The sequence below is a fragment of the Panulirus ornatus genome, chromosome 23, assembly GCF_036320965.1.
Source record: "Panulirus ornatus isolate Po-2019 chromosome 23, ASM3632096v1, whole genome shotgun sequence".
Taxonomy (NCBI): Eukaryota; Metazoa; Arthropoda; class Malacostraca; order Decapoda; family Palinuridae; genus Panulirus; species Panulirus ornatus.
The window spans coordinates 9,849,509-9,870,747 of NC_092246.1; the positions used below are offsets into that span (position 1 = coordinate 9,849,509).

Here is a 21,239-nt window from a genome sequence, read left to right on the forward strand (position 1 = left end):
AGTGAAACATTCTATGTAATCATTATCTATCATTCATCAAGTATCATGTTACAAAGAGTCTCCACAAGATCCTACTGTGCATAGTGAAATATTCTATGTAATCATTATCTATCATTCATCGAGTATCATGTTACAGTCTCCAAAAGTGTGAAGTGAGTAATCATTATAAAATGACAACCAATACATATGTGAGCATGCCGGTGGCTGGGCACCAAGGTGATGCCATACACACCCTCCTTCCTTAATGCCGTGGTTCTCTTTCCGAAAACTCTTAACTTTAAGTGAAATGATGTTAACCAATCTTTCACTAGCAATCATCCATTAACATAACTATATTAAGAAATATTACCCAACTTACACTAAAAAATAGTAATAGGAGCGAGTGTGGCTGGCTTATGAGGAGAACATATTGATGTTTTTCTTTGGAAATATTCCAGTTTTTTCGATCAACAGTTACCAGCATTCCATCATCCCACTACTGCATACAGAAAAAGTTAGGCACAACTGTTCTGTGATATCTTCTATGTTAATAAAGGCCAAGCATAAGGCTGGTTGGGATACAGGTGCTAACTAAAATCACTCTACGATCACTTATTTCACAAAATTTCTCATTATTCTCCCCTTCTTCAATAACTGATCTTTTTATTTATCTATTCATTTATTTTACTTTGTCGCTGTCTCCCACATTAGTGCAAGGAAACAGACGAAAGAATGGCCCAACCCACCTACATACACATGTATATACATACACGTCCACCAATGCAAATATACATACCTATACATCTCAATGTACACATATATATACACATACAGACATATGCATATATACACATGTACATAATTCATAGTCTGCCTTTATTTATTCCCATCTTCCTTACTTTTCCTATCCTATGACCAATGAATTTCCTATGGGGTCACCTTGCAAGGACAACATGCTGGCCATGAAGAGTACCTAAAGAGTTTCTGAAGAAAAAGGAATATTTCTATGAACCTGACTGGCAACAGAAGAAACCTCTATAGCACACTAATAGTACATTACGTCTGGTGGATATCTAAACAACTGGAAAAGGTACATCGTCATATACTGATGACTGCTGTCCCCCATCTTATAGAATTGTAAAATGGTGGAAATGTTCAATGCAATGTAATTAAATACTTTAGTTAAGTATCTATACCAAGTGTAAAATTTAGTGCAACACAACTTTCAATCCATCAGTTTCTGGCTGCTCTGTACTGCAGCTGCATCTCTTCAATATTACGCAGAGGTACACTAATTCATAAATACTTTCCCCTGTCTTTCCTTTTTCTGTTTCATAATTCTCTCTATGCTTTAATTGAGAACCAGCCTTGATGTGTACTTTTGTCCGTGACAGGGGGGAGTAGTAGTAATAATGCCACCACTGACATTCAAATTTGTGAAATTTGACTGCAACCAGATAGAAATGCTAAAATTTAACACAATCAACAATTCATAGTACATGAAATAAGTGAAGTCATACTTCTCTATTTGTATCATCAACAATCTGCACCTCTCTCTTCTTCAGTTCACGGCCAGTTGATCTTTGCGTCACAGTACTCATGTCCATGGTCTCCTTACATACTCCAATAACATCTGGAAATTAATGTCTCATAATAGTCAGATCACAATGCAGAAAAATTAGTAGTTATGACATGATTATGATTATACAGCACGGATTAAACAAAACAAAATATGTTTAATCAGTCAAACTAGGAAGGTATTATTGGACCCCCACCAACTTAAGGTTACATCACAAATGAAGAGTTACCTTTGGCAAGGTTTTATCATTACGAATAACAGTTCAGTCAAAGAATTTCTCACTCCAAAAGCAGATTAATCTTCTTACAACAGGGATAAGTGCAGCCTTGAGCTGCAGGAGCCTTAGAAAGGTCATGGGTAACACGGTATATTCAACAGAAATTGGTCCTTGCGTAAACAAATAATACTAGGAAGGTTATCACATAAAGATTAAGCATCTCAAAGGTGGAATACATGGAATAATAGAGGCAGCATAAAGTAAGAAAAACTGGCTGAAAAAAATTACATAGATAAATTATTATATTATTATTATTATACTTTGTCGCTGTCTCCTGCGTTAGCGAGGTAACGCAAGGAAACAGACGAAAGATAAATATGTTACAAATCAAAATATTAAATACAATAAATCCTCAAGAAGTTACATAAATATTAATTTTCATTCTTTCATACCTAATGGCTTCTAACTCTGTGGCAACATCAACAACAAATGAACAAATGACCTAATGCACATAAATCCATTTTTTTACAGATGCCCTGGTTCATCCCAGTGACAGCACACCAACCCCGACACCCATACAACAAATCAATCTATCTAATTCCATCCAGGGGTAGCCTCTCACACTCCTGAATGTTCAGGCTCTGATACCCCAAAGCCTTTTCACTCCACCCTCTTATCATCTTAGACAGACTTTCTACAATTATCCTCTACTTGTGTCTATAAAGTATTTCATCACATCCTAATCAGCTCTCTCATTACCGCATCTCTAGTGTATTGAAAGCAAAACAGTGACACCACTAATAAAGATAAGCCTAAAGGATGGTGCTATAGTTGAGATATACAAACTGGCACATGTCACAGACATTTTTGGAAAAATTTAATCTTCCAATGAACAGAACAGACTTGTGAATCTGATTTTGCATGTGACATGTTTTTGAGAGAATGATAAACACCTAATTAATAAAAACAATGGTAATGAGGATAAACAGGGATTTGTGCCATACAAATGCAGCTGCTAATGCACCACAAAAGCATACATGAAACTTTGCTAATGCACCTGACAAAGTGAACAATAGAATTCACCTGGAAAAGTAGTTCAACAGAGCATAAAGGATAAACAGAAAAAAAAAAACACTATGCAAACTGTACCAAAAACAAAATTCAAGGTAACGGTAAATGGAAGTCTGATAAAAAAGACATTGTACAAGTTCCTTAACACAAATCATTAGCCTTAATACCCTTCATAATAATGATATCTGACAGCCTAAGACATAGAAGTGTAAGATGAAGCTTCACAGATTTATAAGAGTAAGCAAAATAATGACAGAATGAGATAAAATAAAAATGCAAGAGCAAACCATAATGTGCAGAGAAGAGTCAAATGGTATTTGGTGAAGAGATATTCAAACCAGTAAGTCATGATTTATAACGAAATACATGTTAACCATCAGATGCAAGGTTGCTTCAAAATGCCACTTAGTTTGGAAACAGTATCTTCACAATGTGCTTGCTTCAAATAAGACAGCCTTTCCTTAAAGAGATACCAAAAAAATCAGGCTTAGTAAAATATACAATTCTTTTGAGGTAAAAAAAATCAATCAATATCCCCAGGTCTTCACATTCAGTATACATTGTAATAACTAACAAAAGCTTAATATACTATGAATGACATGGTACATCACAATCACTAGACTGGAGTCAGTTACCAGTATAAAAAGTTAAGGAATATACACTATCACCCAAATCAAAAGTTCTCACCTACAACTGAATCTTTCTTCACATTCTCAAGTTGATCTAGAGGAATGAAGTTGAACTGCATAGTTGGTATGGATGTGAGTTCATGGCATGGTGTTACCTGAAATATAAAGAAATATCTTACATAAAATGCTACTATAGAGGCAATTTTGTAACTTATATTTCTGACCCATAGGGTCTTCCAGTTAATCTTATTTCTCTCCTTCCAAACTGGATACATCTACCCCCATCTCCTCTCGAAGTATGTAATGTAGCATCCTAGAGCTTATTCATCTCCTTTTTGCAGCTTTAACACCAATTCCCAAGAAAGAGTAATGCTTTACCAGCTGGAATACCTCCTACTGTGATAATAAGTGCAGTACATTGTGGTTGGGACTGAATTCCACAATCCTTATATTAAAAGCTTTACCTCTTAACTAAGGTTTGAATGCTCTTGTTCTGATGCTTGTAGCACCAAGATCAGAGTGTGATGGGTTAATCTTTCAACCTTCATTTCTGCAAAGCTGTTATTCAACTAAAGCATGCTTTCCTAATAACAAAAAAAGCTGATAAATATAACTTTCAGGTCATTACCCAAAAGCATCTCAAAAAAGTTCTGTAAGTCAACCTTTCTTTACTACACCGGGAGATTCTGCTTCTAATGCTACCACATCACCTTCTTCTAGTAAACCTATGAACTCTCCTGTATTTTCCTTTCACCGATTCCTGAGTACTCACCGAACTATGAGTGGACAAATCATATGATGAGCCAGATGGCACACCCCCTCATGCCTTAAAGTTAACTATGACCCTTACTTATTTTGCCTGTCTGCAAACCCCAACCTTCCCTTCTTTTACTTCTCTGTCTGTCTACTGTATGTTATCAATACAATACTGAAGCTATTACTGTTGTGGCACACCTCATGAACACTTTTATCAGACATAGCTCCATTTGCAACTATAGATTTTCTGCTATTAAGAATCTCATTCATGTATCATATTAATCTAATCTATTACTATATTTAACAGAATTCCAGTTTAGTTCATTAAATTTTCTGCACAGTAAAGAAAAAGTATCATTCTCAATCCTTGAATCAGTTCCATATATCATTCCTGTGTGAATGGAAACACCAGTCTCATTCAATAAAATGCAAAAGGATGAAATATTCTCGTATATGAAGAACTCCCTAATTCACTTTAACATACCGGACATGGACTGAGGATGATTGAGAGATTTCATAGGCTATGTTTACCTACTTCATTCAATGGAACTAGGAACATCTCAAAGGCTATGCTTACCTACTTCATTCAATGGAACTAGGAACAGAGTTAATGATGAGAGTATAGCATGATAGTACTGTAGTGAGCTAATGGGTGAGAGTGAAAGAGATACCGTTTTCTGATAATAGTTCAAAATCACACAACAATTATGCACAAAATGGATTTATTACAAATAATGAAAGGGACTGGAATGTACAGTATATGAATCTTGCAAAAATCTGCTGAAGCCTACATATTGAGATATAGGTGTTACCAGATTATGCCTACATGACACTACACTACGAGTGAAAAGCCATCTTTGGTAAAGCTGTAACATTGGGAGTAGAATCTATTCAAAGAAGTCCATCATCTTCCTGCTACCAGAAGTAACACAGCCTTGGAGCTGCAGAAGCTTTTGGAAAGGGGTCCTGGGTAAAACCCAAGACCCTTCCTGAGAAAGTGGTCATGGGCCAATCATACATATATAAACAAGATATTTAGAAATAAGAAACTCTACCATGCCTACTGGTACAATGCATTTAATTCTAACCTTCTGGACGTCAACAAAGAGACAGAAATAAAGAAAAACCAACACACATTAACACTCACCTCAGTCATTTTATTGAAGGACATTTCATAATCATTGTTGAGAGTGGAATACTGCTTATTGGCAGTTTTAAGATTGGCACCACTGATGTAATATACCTTGTTAATCTGAAATGAAATATCTACATAAAGTATAATTAGGTTTAAAAATAATGAATTTTACAAGAGAAAAAATATTGTCAGCTGACATTTATCTCTTAGAGTTCATTGGTACTTTTCCTGCAACCACTGTTGCAACTAATTCAGAGAAAAATAGTTTTATAAAGATTTGCTCTTTCCCAGCATAATAAAATGCTTTAATTTTTTCATTCCATATGTTCATAACAAATTTCATTATCATTCTAAATCAATATCAAATGTCTGCCTTTGCAAAATATGTGGAAGGAATCCTTTGTTTTAGAAACTTATAAATTAAAAAGGAATGACATCACGCGTAACTAGGTTTACGGTAATATATACAATGCTTTAAGAATATACTTAAAAGGTCTACAGTACCTCAGATGGCCAAAAAATTGACTATAACAAGAAAAATGTCCAAAAATTTTCCAAGTTTTAAAACTGTCATATTTTATCTCATGCACCCATCTCTCACTTTAGGTAGGGGGTGAATTCTGAGAAAACCTTGCACAAAGGAAAATTCCATACAGTGAACCAATAAACCCAAGACCCAAGTTTATGTCACCCATAAACTCTTCATGAAGTTTTGGCACACTTTCTATTGCAAAAACCCATTGAGTAACAAATTCTGAATGCATTAAAAGGAGGGACTGGTTGAAGTAGGTTTCTCCCAAAACAGCAAAATCACATGTGGTGAGCCCGCATAAAGAAAGGGATTAGTGTACCTGTTTAACATTTCTCATGTTAATGAGGCAGCACCAAAAACAAGAGACAGAGCCTATAAGGAAAAATTCTTTCTTAGTTCCTTCCTCTACTCCTACTTTAAAAAGTTATGATACATGATGGATAGGTTTCCAGCCCCAACTCCTATTCCTCCCACTTATCTTGTATGACATTCTGAGATGGATGATGTTCATTCTCTGCTATCCCAAGAAATTTATTACTATGACTATTATGATCATTATCATCATCATTATACTTAATCGCTGTTTCCCGCGTCAGCGAGGTAGCGCAAGGAAACAGATGAAGAATGGCCCAACCACTCATATACATATATATGTACATAAGTAACAATAACAATTATTGTAATTAGCTTTCAACTCTGGTTTTACATTCTCCCCCTAGCTCTATCAAGTCCAGAGATAATCATTAAAATCTACCAACAGAGACATATCATCCAGAAACAGCTATTAGTTTACCAACATCAAATATACTCACCCCTTGCTCCAAATAATATTTTGTTTTTTCTATATCTTGCTAAAGGCTCCTTATCCTTTTACTGTCTCATATATTTTGAGTTTAATACCATTATTGCATAAGCTTTGCCTTCCTTTACTGAGCAAGATAGATGTGGCTTTATCAGGTCTGTAGATAATTTCTCACTATTGTGCCTAGTGCAAATTTGAGGTGCTCCTACAATCAATAATTTCACAAACTCCTCTTAAGTTGTACCAATTATAAGATATTCCCACTGTAAGACAGGCAGCTCATTGTAACTCTTTCAACCTAACTAGATCTAATTTGTTGAATTCCTCTCCAGGATGGCATGTTAATGCCATGGTTTGGTACTAATACTTGTTTGCACTTCCATTACCTGTACAGCAAACCTCCTTCTCTCACAATTTTACACTGCAATCAAACAGATACCATTAATGGGTGATGGCCAAATCAACAGGCAATTTCTTTAGACAAGTTGCTGTGGGTATTCTGACTCTTGAAGGTGTATAAAAACAGAAATGAGGAAAGCTTAAACAACCATCATCTTGTTTTAAATACAGATACAGCACTACAGATAGCAAAAATTGCTATGTGCAGGTTTAAGGAGCTGGAGCTTAAAATAATGCTGAACTTACCTCAATCATATCATGAAATTTATCCACTTGCTCATTAAAGGCTGTGGCACGTATCTCCCCAGATTCGTCAAGAAGGTCCATTGAGAAGAGCTTGCCCTCTCCCCTAGAGTTGGACCAAGTTCGAATATCTGACTTGTTGCTAACACGAGCACAGACAGTCCATCTGACAAACAGGGAAATCAATAATTGAAATTTTTCCTCTATAATTGTCTCTCAAACTTTAGCAGGTGAGTGCCTTAAAAAATCATTGGCAAACATCCACTCTGGATGTCATGTGTAGCAAACCAAAACCAGAGCCTATAAACCACATCCAAACCCCTCAGACTATTGCGTTGCTTACTTCAACTGTCTCCTATAACCTTCTTTTACCTAAAGATAGCATGCTGTTCCCAATAAAACATATCAATCCTCTTCATTCTATTGCATCCTCCTAAACTTTCAGGCCCTGGTAACCCAAAGTCTCCTTAACTCCATCCTTCCATCATTTTCTTCATCTACCCCCTCCCCCTCCCACACTTTATTTCTAACACAGATCTTTTGGGTCAGTCTTTCTTCACACATCCTCTCTATATGTCCAAAACATTCCCACACAACCTGGTCAGCCCTTTCAATCATACCCCATTTACTAACATATCTCTCTTTTACATTTCCGTTACAAACCATCCTCAGACATATCATTTCTAACACATCCACCCTCTACCTTTCTTTCACAGCAAAGACCCAAAACACATTCATACACCAATGAGGGGGTTATTCTGCCTTTGAACATGCTTATCTTTGCTCAAACAAACAATGACCTCAGCTTCCACTTAATCTTTAATGCATCCCCTCTTCTACTCATGACTGACTTTGGCCAGGTCATTTCCATTCACTGCCACAAATGTAACCAGGTACCTAAAGCACCCAAATTCATCTGCATTCTCCCTATTCATTCCCATTCAAACCATCCTGTCTCAATCCCATCTGCTACAACTCATTACCTTTTTTGTACATATTTACATACAGCATTCTCCTTTCACACTCTCCCAACTTCAATCACCAGCTTCTGAAGTTTCTCTCACAAGGCTGCCACCATAGAAATATTATCTAGACCAGTAACTGATTCGACTCCAATGTCCCCTCCAATTTCAGCATACAAAACACCTTACCCTTGCTCAAAGAGTCTTCCATTCAACTCCATCACCATCCACTCAATGCTCATAGACTCTTCCATTCAACTCCCTCACCATCCATTCCATAAAGAGATATAACAACTACAACAGAAGTGGATAGAAGTAGCAGGTAGGAACATTTTGCCAGGACCATAGGTAATAGCACTTTAGGTAGGAAAATTAGGTAGTAGTCAGCCAGAACATTAGGCAGGAGCCTCTGCAAACACTGCACTGGAGTTGCTTTCTACCAGTGACCTGTTAAGGGTGAGTGGCACTTCTGTTGATAGAGGAGTTGTGGACGTGAACCCCAGGCTGATGTGGCTAAAAACTGTAGAGGATTATTTGAGGCATGTGACTGTTAAATCTTCCTCACTTCCTCCCTTAAGAATCCCTTCTATCATTAAGGGGCTCACAAATCTAATAATGAGAGGAGTGAGGATGAAGTGAGGCAAGTGCTTTGGGACAAGCTATATGAATGTGTCAGGATTAGATAAAGTGTTAATATGTGATCTGAATAAAAGTGGGTGATGCAACAGTTGAGGAATGACTGTGGGGCATGGGTTACCCAGTATGAATGAAAAGAGTGAGCAGATGGTGGAGCTGTGCTGATACAGGACTTGGGTTTGTGAATGCCTGCTTTAAAAAGAGGTAAATTCATAGTATGCATGGGTGAGTGAGGAAGATAGGACCAGGACATTACTGGATTATGTACCACTCATTATCAACAGCACTAATCTGAAGCTCGACAAAGGGCAGGGACGCCCAGTATTCTGTGGTGGACTTTACTTGAACATTTACAATCAACATAAGGCGTTCCTTAAGCGTGGCCCCTTAACTATATGTGGTCCATGGCCATGTTGTTAGGCAAAATCCTTTAGAAGTCTGGCATATGAATGGAACTCCTGTGTACTACATTAAAAAACTATCGTATCTATATATCTGCACCTAGATTTGTGCTGTCCACTTTAAAAGTTGCAAAATGAAGCAAAAGGACTGGTTCTTATTTATGTTCATTCAAAATACTCTTGGTTGGAGAGACCAGTGCACCGAATATTTTGCATTCAAAGCAGTATTTCAAAATACTATATATGTTAAAAATGGATAGCACTTCTTGGATTTTATGTTTCATATGCATGAATCAGAAACTTTCTAAATCCTTCCGCCTGCAATCCAAACCACACAAGGCACAGACAGACACACACATAAAATTATCTGACTTGCAAAAGAGTGTACAAACAAAACATCTTTCTGCATACTTCGCCTACTTCACTTTTACAATGGACTCCCCTACAAAACCTGCCCTATTATATTTCACTTATCATCCGTAAGGTCCATCACCAGGATTCTTAGTACAGATGAGAAATTAATAAAAAATATCAATACTTACCAAGATTACTAAAATTGGAATATCCTGTACCTAATCTGGTCTTCCCATTAAATACACCAAAAATTAATGTAACAGGTATTACAGTGAAATGCATTCAAGCAAGCACAGGAATTGAAGATGATCAAAGAATTCAGATTTAACTACCCTGGGAAAAATATGGGGTGACAGAATTACAACTCTGATAATATAAGAAAATATCAATTCCTTATAATCAATAAATAAACATAACCAAAACACCACCAAACTTTTTAATATAACTGACTTATCTATCTCACCTATTCTGGTATGGAGTGAGAGAAGCAATTGGGAGAACGTTGGCACCTGCTGGTGTTCGGGAAGGGGAAATTCCTAAATTTGGTGCACCGCGCTGTGCTAGAGGAGTACGTTGTTGGATCCCATCTGTAAATGTGTCCACATCAGATTCTATTATAAAAAGTAACACCATTTTTTTTCAAAATGTAACAAATATGTTCTGGAGGTCAAAATTTATTCCCTATATGCATTCATATATCAATCCACTCAAGCAATAACAAAAGATGAGTATCTTATCATGCAATTAGAAAACTGCCTCAGTAAAAAAGAAAGAAGGGATACTAAGAAATTCACCATCACCTTAATAACCCAGCTAAACATTATTCCAACCTGCATTCTCCCATAACCCTGAAGCCAGCCAATTCCACTCACCAATGCCAAACAAGCTGGGCATCACATATAATACACAAATTCACACTTCCACACACCAGAACCAGTTTTGGACAAGGAAAATAATTTTTACTACTCTTGACAAAACAAGTCATCCACTCCACCCTTACAATAATGACTGGCTACCAAGCACCACAAACACTCAACTCCAACACAATGAAACAAGAATGATTCCAATAAATCTCCCTTCTATATGCCCAACACTCAGTTCTTTGCAAAACCCTCCCCTCCAAATCATATCATAACCAACCATAAGCTCCCCGATAAAAACAAAAAACTTACCCCAGTTTCACACTTTAGCAGTCTGTCTTAACAGGACTACCCCCTCTACTCGAACATGTATGACAATGACTACGCACATACACAGCCATGACTTAAGCACTAAACAAGCACCCTCCCAACCCAGTCTTAAATTCTTCTTCATCAGACATACACTCCCTAGGCACATAAGAGCAACACATTCTCATCTATGTTTGGGATAGCATCCATTTCTGCAACACAGCAAACTCAGACTTAACATATCAAAGGACCCATCATGCCCAAGATTTAACTTTCATACTAAACACACCATACACCCACTCTTAAACTGTCCTGCATTCATCTAAGACAAACACATATCACTAAACTCCTTCACCAGTGGTCCCACCTAGAGGACATGGCCAATTTCCACTGCACTACAGGAACTCCAATGAGGGGGTTCCTGCAGCAGTGTAAATATGTAACAGGGGACTTTGTATAATGAAACACTAAAACCAATTTTGTAAGATGGGCTATGTTGACCAAAATCTGCCTAAAGTGATAGTGGGGAGGGATATGCTGATCTGAGATGTAGGTTACCATAAAAGCATGGGAAACTCAAAATTCAACAAAACCTTCAAAAAAAATTCATCTAATAAGGGGAGAGGAAGCTATGTTGATCTGGAAAAATGTGAGGTATTACAAAAAAAGTAAAAAAATCTATGCAAACCTTACTTAAACGAGAGTGGGGAGGGCTCTGCAGACCTGTGAAAATGTATCATACCATAAAAGTGAGGGAAATCCTACAAGTCACCAGATCCTTTGAAAATCTTACCAAAGTTCTCTTGAAACCTAAAGCTACCATATCTATGATGTTACATGAAAAATAAATCATTACCAGTATCTATTTCTGTCATGCCCCTAAACTAGAACTTTGCCAAAACTCAAAATAAGGTACAGCATCTTTATCATTAAAGAAAAAGAATGCTCAGTAATGAACCAATTCAGTGAGTGAATTTGAAGGCAAAAACTAAGGCAAAGTCATCTGGAATCACATTCCAGCTGCTACATGTTACCTTGTGAGAAACACAAAGTTTTTGCACATTCTCAAATACTAGCATTCTGGTCAATACCAATATCTCCTACCAAAAATGGATAAATCTACTTCATCATAAATATAACAAGGCAACCTTTACCAAAATGAAGAACTGAAAAAAGTGTTTGTGAGTACCTGCACATGGAGTATGAATCTTATATTGTTTTTCTATGCCTTCATTTTTAAATTATCATGAACAAATAACCTTTGATTATTTCATTATTGAAGAAAAAAGTGAAAGACTAGTAACGTTTGTAGAATCAGTAAGATACAAAGTTGTGATATATAAGAATAAAATGGAAATGCATGGTGGGAGGATGAGATTAGAAATGCTGTGGAAGACAAAAACATAAAAAAGATTGTTTGAAAAGAATGTATCAGTGAAAGTCCAGCATAAGAGAAGCAAAAAATATGTGTAACTGGAATGTTAAGAAACTGATAAAGAAAAGCAAAGAAAGAGTAGATGAATATTTTGGAAGAAAGTTGACTAAAAAGTTTCAAGGAAAATAAGAAACTGTGATGGAAAGTGAAAAAGGAAAGAGGGGGATTTAAGAAGGATATGATAATGTGAGAAGTAGGGCAAGGGAGTTGCTGAATCAAAAGGAGGAAGTGAAAGAAAGATGGAAAGAGAATTTTGTTGATCTGAAATACATGGGAGGTGAGGCAGCAGTTGTTAGATGCATGGGTATGGAGGATGGAAGGAAAAGGGTAAAAGTGCAGGGGCCTATAGCAAGAAGGGAGGTTGAAGGGCAGTAATGAGGATAGTAGGAAAGACAAACGGAGTGGACGGGATTACAGCTGAAATTATCAAGTATGGAGGAGAAAGTGTGAAAGTGGATGCATTTTATATGTAATATAGCATGGAAGCAGAAGGGTGTGCATGAGGATTAGGTGAAAGCTCTTTTTGTTCCTTATTCAAAGGAAAAGGTTTTAAGGATGTATGAGACAATTACATGAAAATTCCTTGCTGATTCTCCCCTATCCCTGGGGATAGGAGAGAGAGAATACTTCCCACATATTCCCTTCCACCTCCACTTTGGTCTCGTTTCTCCTTGTTCCCTTCACTTCTGACACATATTTCCTTTGTAAAACTTTCCTCACTCATTCTCTCCATATATCCAAACCATTTCAACACATCCTATTCTGCTCTCTCAACAACACTTTTTATTACTACACATCTCTCTTACCCTTTCATTACTTAATCAAACCACTTAACACCACACATTGTCCTCAAACATTTCATTTCCCATATATGCACTCTCCACCTTACAACCCTATCTAAAGCCCATGCCTCACAACCATATAATATTGCTGGAACTCCTATTCCTTCAAACATACCCATTTTTGCTCTCCGAGATAACATTCTCTCTTTCCACACGTTCTTCATCACTATCAGGACCTTCACCCACTCCCCTACCCTATAACTCACTTCTGCTTCCATGGTTCCATTCTCTGCCAAGGAGAGAAAGAATTCTATCTCTGTATTTCCTGCATGTCATAGAAGGCAACTGATGGGGGAGGAGCAGAGGGCTGGAAACCCTTCCCTTCTTGTATTCAATTTCTAAGATGAAACATGAAAGAGCCAGGCAGGGAGTGCTCATCCTTCTTGAAGGCTCAGATTGGGGCATCTGGATGTGTGTGGATGTAGCCATAATGAGAAGAAAAGTGAGACAGGTAGTTTGTTTGAGGAAAGAAATCTGGATATTCTGGTTCAGAGAAAAATGAATCTCAAAGGTAAAGGGGAAAAATGGTTTGAAAATGTCTTATGAGTAAAGTCTCTTGTTCGTGAGAGGAAAACCTAAGGAAGGAGTAGCACTACTTCTGAAGCAGTTGTGGGAGTGAGTGTGTGATAAGAGTATAAGGAAGTAAATTCTAGACTGATGTGGGTAAAACTGAGAGTAGACAGCACCTGGCCAAGAGAAAAAAGATCAGGGGAGGCTGGTGTATTGGGAACAGCTGAGCGAGTGTGTCAGCAGTTTTGATGCAAGAGACCAGGTACTACTGATGGGTGATTTAAATGTGAAGACAGCATGTGGTAGTTGAGGGTATAAATGGGGTGTATGAGGTATTCAGTGCTATTAATGGAAATGGTGAAGAGCTTGAGGAGTTGTGTGCTGAAAGAAGAATGGTGACTAGGAATACCTGGTTTAAAAATAAGGATTAACACAAGTAAATGTATGTAAGTAGGAGAGATGGCCAAAGGGCATTGTTAGATAATATGTTAATCATGGGCTTGTAAAAGAGACTTCTGGAGATAAATGTGCTGAGAAGGGCAGCTGGTGGAACATCTGATCACTACCTTGTGGAGGCGAGGGTGAAGATTTGTGGAGCTTCTTGAAAAAGAGTTAACAGCTTTGGGGAGAAGAGAGTGGTGGGAGAAATTGTGCTTGGAAAGGAGACTTGCATGAAGAAATACCAACAGAGATTGAACATAGAATGGCAAAAGGTGAGAGTAAATGAAGTGAAAGGAGTGGGTAAGAAATGGGAGGTATTTACAGAAGCAGTGTTGACATGTGCAAGAGATGCATATGCATGGGAAAGGTGGGAGGTGGGGAGATTAGAAAGGGCAGCAAGTGGTGGAATGAAGAAGTACAGTTGCTAGTAAGAGAGAAAAGAGAGGCATTTGGCTTGTTCATACAGGGAAGGAGTGCAAAGGATTGGGAGATGTATAAATGAAAGTGGCAGTTCAAGAGGAGGATGCAACGGCTGAAAAAGAGGGCAAACGAGAAATGGGGTGAGAGTATCATTAAACTTTACAGAGGATAAAAGATGTTTTGAAAGGAGGTAAATAATGTGCAAAAGACAAAAGAACAAATGGGAACATCTGTCAAGGGGGTAAAAGGGGAAGTGATAACAGGTAATGATGAGATGAGGAGGAGATGGAGTGAATATTTTGAAGGCCTGTTAAATACGTTTGTTGACAGAGTGGCAGATGTACAAAGCTTGGGTAGGGTTGTATGCAAAGTGAGAAAGTCATGGAGTGGTTTGGTGAAGGAAGATGTGGTGAAAGCCTTGCATAAGATGAATTGCGGCAAGGGAGCTGGAGTGTGTGGTAATGCAGTTTAATTCATCACGAAAGGGGATAACTGTGTTGCTGATTGGTTGGTAAGGATGTTCAATGTATGCATGGATCACATAGATTACAGTGACTCTATGATGAATGCCAGAAATATTAACCACCTACTGACTTGCCTCACATGACAGCTGTTTTCATCACACCTATATTAGAGAAAAAACAAAAACATAATTATGTTTAGCATGTCATAATTGAGAAAAGCTACATGTCATTTATTTATATGCAGAACACACAGAAACCAATACCAGGTGAAGCCACGGCAGATGTGGGTCGAGAAGGTGGTAGATGTTGCTGTGGCTGTTGTTGTTGTGCTTTATTCTTATTGGGGTCATAGTTCACAGGGTCTCCCAGTTTGATACCGACTTCTTCTCCACGCTTTTCCACAGTTAGATCAAGAATGATCAGGACCTCCAAAGAAAATAAATATCATTAACATGACAATAAAATAATGAGAGACGCTCAACTTGCAAAACTTTTTCTTTCCTTTTATACTTTGACACTGTCTCCTATGTTAGCGAGGTAACGTAAGGAAACAAGACAAAAGAATGGCCCAACCCACCAACACACACATGTACATACATACATGTCCACACACACACATATACATACCTATACATCTCAGCGTATACATATATATACACACACAGACAGGTACATATATACACATGTACGTAATTTATACTGTCTGCCCTTATTCATTCCCATCGCCATCCTGCCACACATGAAATGAACAACCCCCCTCCCCCCGCATGTGCACGAGGTAGCACTAGGAAAAGACAACAAAGGCCACATTCGTTCACACTCAAGGCCACATTTGTTCACACTCACTTTCTAGCTGTCATGTATAATGCACCGAAACCACAGTTCCCTTTCCACATCCAGGCCCCACAAAACTTTCCATGATTTACCCCAAACGCTTTGCATGCCCTGGTTCAATCCATTGACAGCACATTGACCCCAGGTATACCACATCGTTCCAATTCACACTATTCCTTCCACGCCTTTCACCCTCCTGCATGTTCAGGCCCCGATCACTCAAAATCTTTTTCACTCCATCTTTCCACCTCCAATTTGGTCTCTCACTTCTCCTCATTCCCTCCACCTCTGACACGTATATCCTCTTGGTCAATCTTTCCTTACTCATTCTCTCAATGTGACCAAACCATTTCAAAACACCCTCTTCTGCTCACTCAACCACACTCTTTTTATTACCACACATCTCTCTTACCCTTTCATTACTTACTCGATCAAATGACCTCACACCACATATTGTCCTCAAACATCTCATTTCCAGCACATCCACCCTCCTGCGCACAACTCTATCTATAGCCCACACCTCGCAACCATATAACATTGTTGGAACCACTATTCCTTCAAACATACCCATTATTGCTTTCCAAGATTACGTTCTCGACTTCCACACATTTTTCAATGCTCCCAGAAATTTCGCCCCCTCCCCCACCCTATGATTCACTTCCGCTTCCATGGTTCCATCCGCTGCCAAATCCACTCCCAGATATCTAAAACACTTCACTTCCTCCAGTTTTTCTCCATTCAAACTTACCTCCCAACTGACTTGTCCCTCAACCCTACTGTACCTAATAACCTTGCTCTTATTCACATTTACTCTCAGCTTTCTTCTTTCACACACTTTATCAAACTCAGTTACCAGCTTCTGCAGTATCCCACACGAATCAGCCACCAGCGCTGTATCATCAGCGAACAACAACTGACTCACTTCCCAAGTTCTCTCATCCACAACAGACTGCATACCTGCCCCTCCTACCAAAACTCCTGCATTCACCTCCCTAACAACCCCATCCATAAACATCCATGGAGACATCACACAACCCTGCCGCAAACCAACATTCACTGAGAACCAATCACTTTCCTCTCTTCCTACACATACACATGCCTTACATCCTCGATAAAAACTTTTCACTGCTTCTAACAACTTGCCTCCCACACCATATATTCTTAATACCTTCCACAGAGCATCTCTATCAACTCTTATCTTATGCCTTCTCCAGATCCATAAATGCTACATACAAATCCATTTGCTTTTCTATGTATTTCTCATATACATTTTTCAAAGCAAACACCTGATCCACACATCCTCTACCACTTCTGAAACCACACTGCTCTTCCCCAATCTGATGCTCTGTGCATGCCTTCACCCTCTCAATCAAAACCCACCCATATAATTTCCCAGGAATACTCAACAAACTTATACCTCTGTAATTTGAGCACTCACTCTTATCCCCTTTGCCTTTGTACAATGGCACTATGCAAGCATTCCACCAGTCCTCAGGCACCTCACCATGAGTCATACATACATCAAATAACCTTACCAACCAGTCACAATACAGTCACCCCTTTTTTCAATAAACTGATTAAATAAACATTTTCAAACTCTGTCTGAATTTTAGCAAGATTTTTGAAATAGTTATGGAAAGAGTATGCTTATAAAAACCAGGTAATAAAAAATCTTAACTGGAAGCATAGCTCAATGAGCATCAGAGATCAAATCACTATTCCATCCCTTAAAATGGTGTATTCATCAGGATTTTACCCTCTTCAACCACAATTACATCTATACATCCAGTAAGTACCCTTTAACGATACCCAGGAATCATAAAACAATCATAAAACAACCTGCCCTGCCAGTCAGCAGTGTAGAGTGTAAGTGGTTGCACTAGTATGTGTTTGAGAATTATTGGTATAAAATCTAGAACAATTTGAAAATAAAAAAAAAAAAGATATGAACCTAAAAATAATCATTCACTCAAATGGCAGGAGGCTGCAAAAACTGAGGTAGAAATGAATTACCTAAGGGATTACACTACTAAGATAACAAGCTGTAATACTTAATTTAATTCCATCACCTCTTATGACTCAAACTTCAACTCCAAAATCATTAAGAAGGTGGCACATACAAAATCTCTCTTTTTCTGGTTGCCTGCCATTCCATCTTCTGAGCAGAAAACCTAACAGAAGCATTAGAATATTTGTGAAAATCTGGTGCAGTGCTTTGGCAATCTTACCAATTAATCAAGCAACGTATTCTTAAAGAAAAAGAAAGCAGGCCGTCTCAATTCAACTAGATTGAATTGTTTTACTATAAAGAATATCTCTAAATTCTTTGTCACTAAAATTTAGTTTTTATATCTATTTCAAAATGGATAACAAACAACCCCAAGTTGTGACTGAAAAAAACTCCCATTTTTTGGTCTTTCCCTAATTACCACAATTCAGTCTTAGGATCAAATTTTAACTCATGGCCAACTGAACCTCTCACCTACAAAAAAAGTGCTTATTCCTGCAAGTAAAGAAGATATAACATTAAGCGTGATTAAGAATAGCAGTTTCCTCACCTTCTTATTCTCCTGAACTGTATTACAAACATAACGATTCATTCGCATTACGCAGAAATTGGAAACTTCTCCACTGTCAACTTTAGGATTTAGCTGTGTGGCAAGCATTGCAAAGCTGCTTGACCACTGGCCATCGGACACCAGAAGACGAAACCGTTCTTGTGTACCACTCGGTATGCGTTTCATTGACTGTGTGATATTATCATTAATTAAAAACAAAGCAGTTAACAAAATCATATCAGCATACCCTGACTGTTTTGCTTTGCTTACATCTAGACATTCAATTACATAAGTTACAAGTTAATACCTAACATGTGCCTGAATACAAAATACATATCTCCATTTATACAACAATTCCTTAAATGTTTCTAAAGTAAAAAATTTCAGGCAACTTTTCTTTAAGGTGCAAAATAAATGCAGAGAAAAATTTTAAGATGGCAAGAGAGTCTGATCATAAGATTAACTCAGAAATACTCACTATGATTTGAAGAACTGGATTTTCAGGGTGAGAACCCTCAATAATTTTCTGTAAAAAATATATATATATTAGAGATCCAAATTTTGTAACTAAAATCAAGTATAATTCCCCTCCCCCACATAGCTACAATGTATCCTATGATGTTTTGGAAGTTTGTCAATGTTGGAGCTTAAAAAATAAAATGTCGAGTGATTTTCTTCCCAAAAGCCTGAGACAAGTCTCAAACCTAGTTGAAACATTCTAGGTTTGAAATTACACACTTAACTATGGGTAAAGCACTTCCTAACACTTTCTATGACTGCTTCCCTTCCAAGAACATACCCTCACTCTTTCTGTCTTCTACTCTACCTCCTAATCTATTATAATGATCTAATATAATGTAATACATATTTACCTTGATTTTCCATACCAAATTCAAAATAATGAAAAAAATCATCATCTTCCTTACACAGTGCAACAAGAAGTATACACACAAAATGGGCTGGGGTCACATATGGTGTGTCAAAGAGTTCTGTATAGGGCCCATTTTTATTCTTAGTGGGTGTAAATGACTTGCCAGACAAAAAGGACTCTTAAAATATGTCTGCAGATAATCCCTAGATCATGATGGAAATACGGAATAACAACAAATGCATCAGCTCACACGTGGACAAATACAAAGTTGGTCTCAAACAGCTGTAATTCACTCCATGTAAATGCAGGGTAAAAATAAAAAGACACTGAAATACGGCAAATATTACAGAAAAGGAAATGTATGGTAAGCTATGCCTCTCCAGTCTGGTCAGCAAACTGAAAAAAACAAATATATGATTGAGAGGCTCCAGAGTAGATCAACCAAAATTTTGGATGAATTGAAAACTGAACAGCAATGAGAGGCCTTTCAAAACCAAGTCGAGACAATGCTGACAGTGAATGGTTGTGCAGGAGATGCAGGCAGTTTAAAGATGTAAATAAAAAAAAGGCTGCTTAATGGTCTCGAAAATTCAAGAGGTGGAGCCTCGCATGTGAAGATTTCGCTCCCTGAACTGTAACACAATAATAAATACGCCATGTGAAAGCAGTCGGGGATTATACTTTCCAGCAAAGGAATGCCAAGATGTTTCACGCGTTCCTGAAAATGTTATCATCCATGTACAACATTCAGATGTTACCATACTGACAATATTAGGATGTTGCACAGATGTGACCAATAATGACAATATTAGGATAACCATCAAACACTCAACAAAATTCCTAAAAATGCTGATGGCAGGGAAGTATTCAAAGAAACAAACAATAACCATTATCTTTTTATGGATAATAAGGCAAGTGTTACTGGTTTCTAGAGAGCCTCAGCCATCTCAGCTTTCATGAAATACTCGTACTAAAGATTAGTTATCTACTTGTTAAAGAAGACCTCATTCATGACTTTCAAGAGCTGTCACGTAAGAACAGCTTCAAATAAACAATCCAATCGAGTATTCGCGGCCACAAAACAATATACTGTATAAAAAGTTTACTTTATCATCATACAAAAGAATTAGTTTCTTACTGCTATTGCTCCTCTGGTTAATTCAGCCATGTTGGAGAGCTTATTTGTGGTCACAGGAGATATCTTGAGCCACACGAGTGTAATTCCTGAGGTGAAGTCGCGACACGACGTTTGGCGCGCACTATGGAAGAAGGTTGTGTGTGATGGGGAAAGTGCATCATATGAATTAGCAATCAAAGTCAATATTGTACCTATTTGCTGTGAGCTGAACACTTATTTACGCTATCCTAATAAAAAAGACGTAAAAATGGTTATCCATTTTAAGGAAATATTATCAATAAAACGAAACCAACATGTTGTCAATAGGCTTAATATTTGAACAAGGCCTAACTTTTAGACGCTTTATTATTTGGAAGACAAAAATATTGCTGATCATAACGGTAGGGCGGGGTAAAATAAATTTTCGTAGCACAGAAAAACGTCATATTCCTAACCTCTTGAGTATCTTTTCAAAATCTCCACCGGTACATGAGGTTTAGAAGAAAATAGTAAACGGGAAGATTTTTCTCTTTAAATTTTTCTATTACTCTGGGGAGTATGGATGGGTCGTGTCATGCAATAGTATGATGATAGACAAGGTTTCAGCAAAATAGATACAAAGCTTAAACCACAGCGACATTAGAAAAAGTAACCTGGTCAAAACGTCGCGTTCATTATCGTGAGAATTCTTGTTATAAGAGAACCTTGATCCGAACAGAAAAATTATTACATCAGCGTCTTGTTTTTGTTAAACGTAAATCTTTCAAACATATATACATATATTCCATCTTTTTTTTCAAATGTTCAAATATCTTAAATTTGTATATTTTTAGAGTACGAACAAATTGGAATTGTACCAAAGCCACAGCCATATCACGTTTTT

At 37.6% G+C, this 21,239-nt stretch overlaps 1 protein-coding gene across 2 annotated transcripts in view; it reads right to left on the reverse strand.

Moving 5' to 3' along the window:
* RPA1 (replication protein A 70) overlaps positions 1-20,498 on the reverse strand; it is a 37,975-nt gene extending 17,477 nt beyond the window's left edge. Inside the window, exons 1-9 of one of the 2 annotated variants that reach the window (XM_071676607.1) lie at positions 20,378-20,498; positions 18,847-18,894; positions 18,369-18,557; positions 15,240-15,402; positions 10,159-10,255; positions 7,346-7,508; positions 5,379-5,483; positions 3,534-3,630; positions 1,500-1,612 (exon numbers count right to left, since the gene is read on the reverse strand). In XM_071676607.1, the coding sequence (XP_071532708.1) occupies positions 1,500-1,612; positions 3,534-3,630; positions 5,379-5,483; positions 7,346-7,508; positions 10,159-10,255; positions 15,240-15,402; positions 18,369-18,557; positions 18,847-18,894; positions 20,378-20,407 (1,005 nt within the window). In that variant the 5' untranslated portion in view covers positions 20,408-20,498. Of the gene's footprint in view, positions 1-1,499; positions 1,613-3,533; positions 3,631-5,378; positions 5,484-7,345; positions 7,509-10,158; positions 10,283-15,239; positions 15,403-18,368; positions 18,558-18,846; positions 18,895-20,377 lie in introns of both variants that reach the window. The other variant, XM_071676606.1, reaches the window with a different exon arrangement.
* Positions 20,499-21,239: the final 741 nt, after the last annotated feature.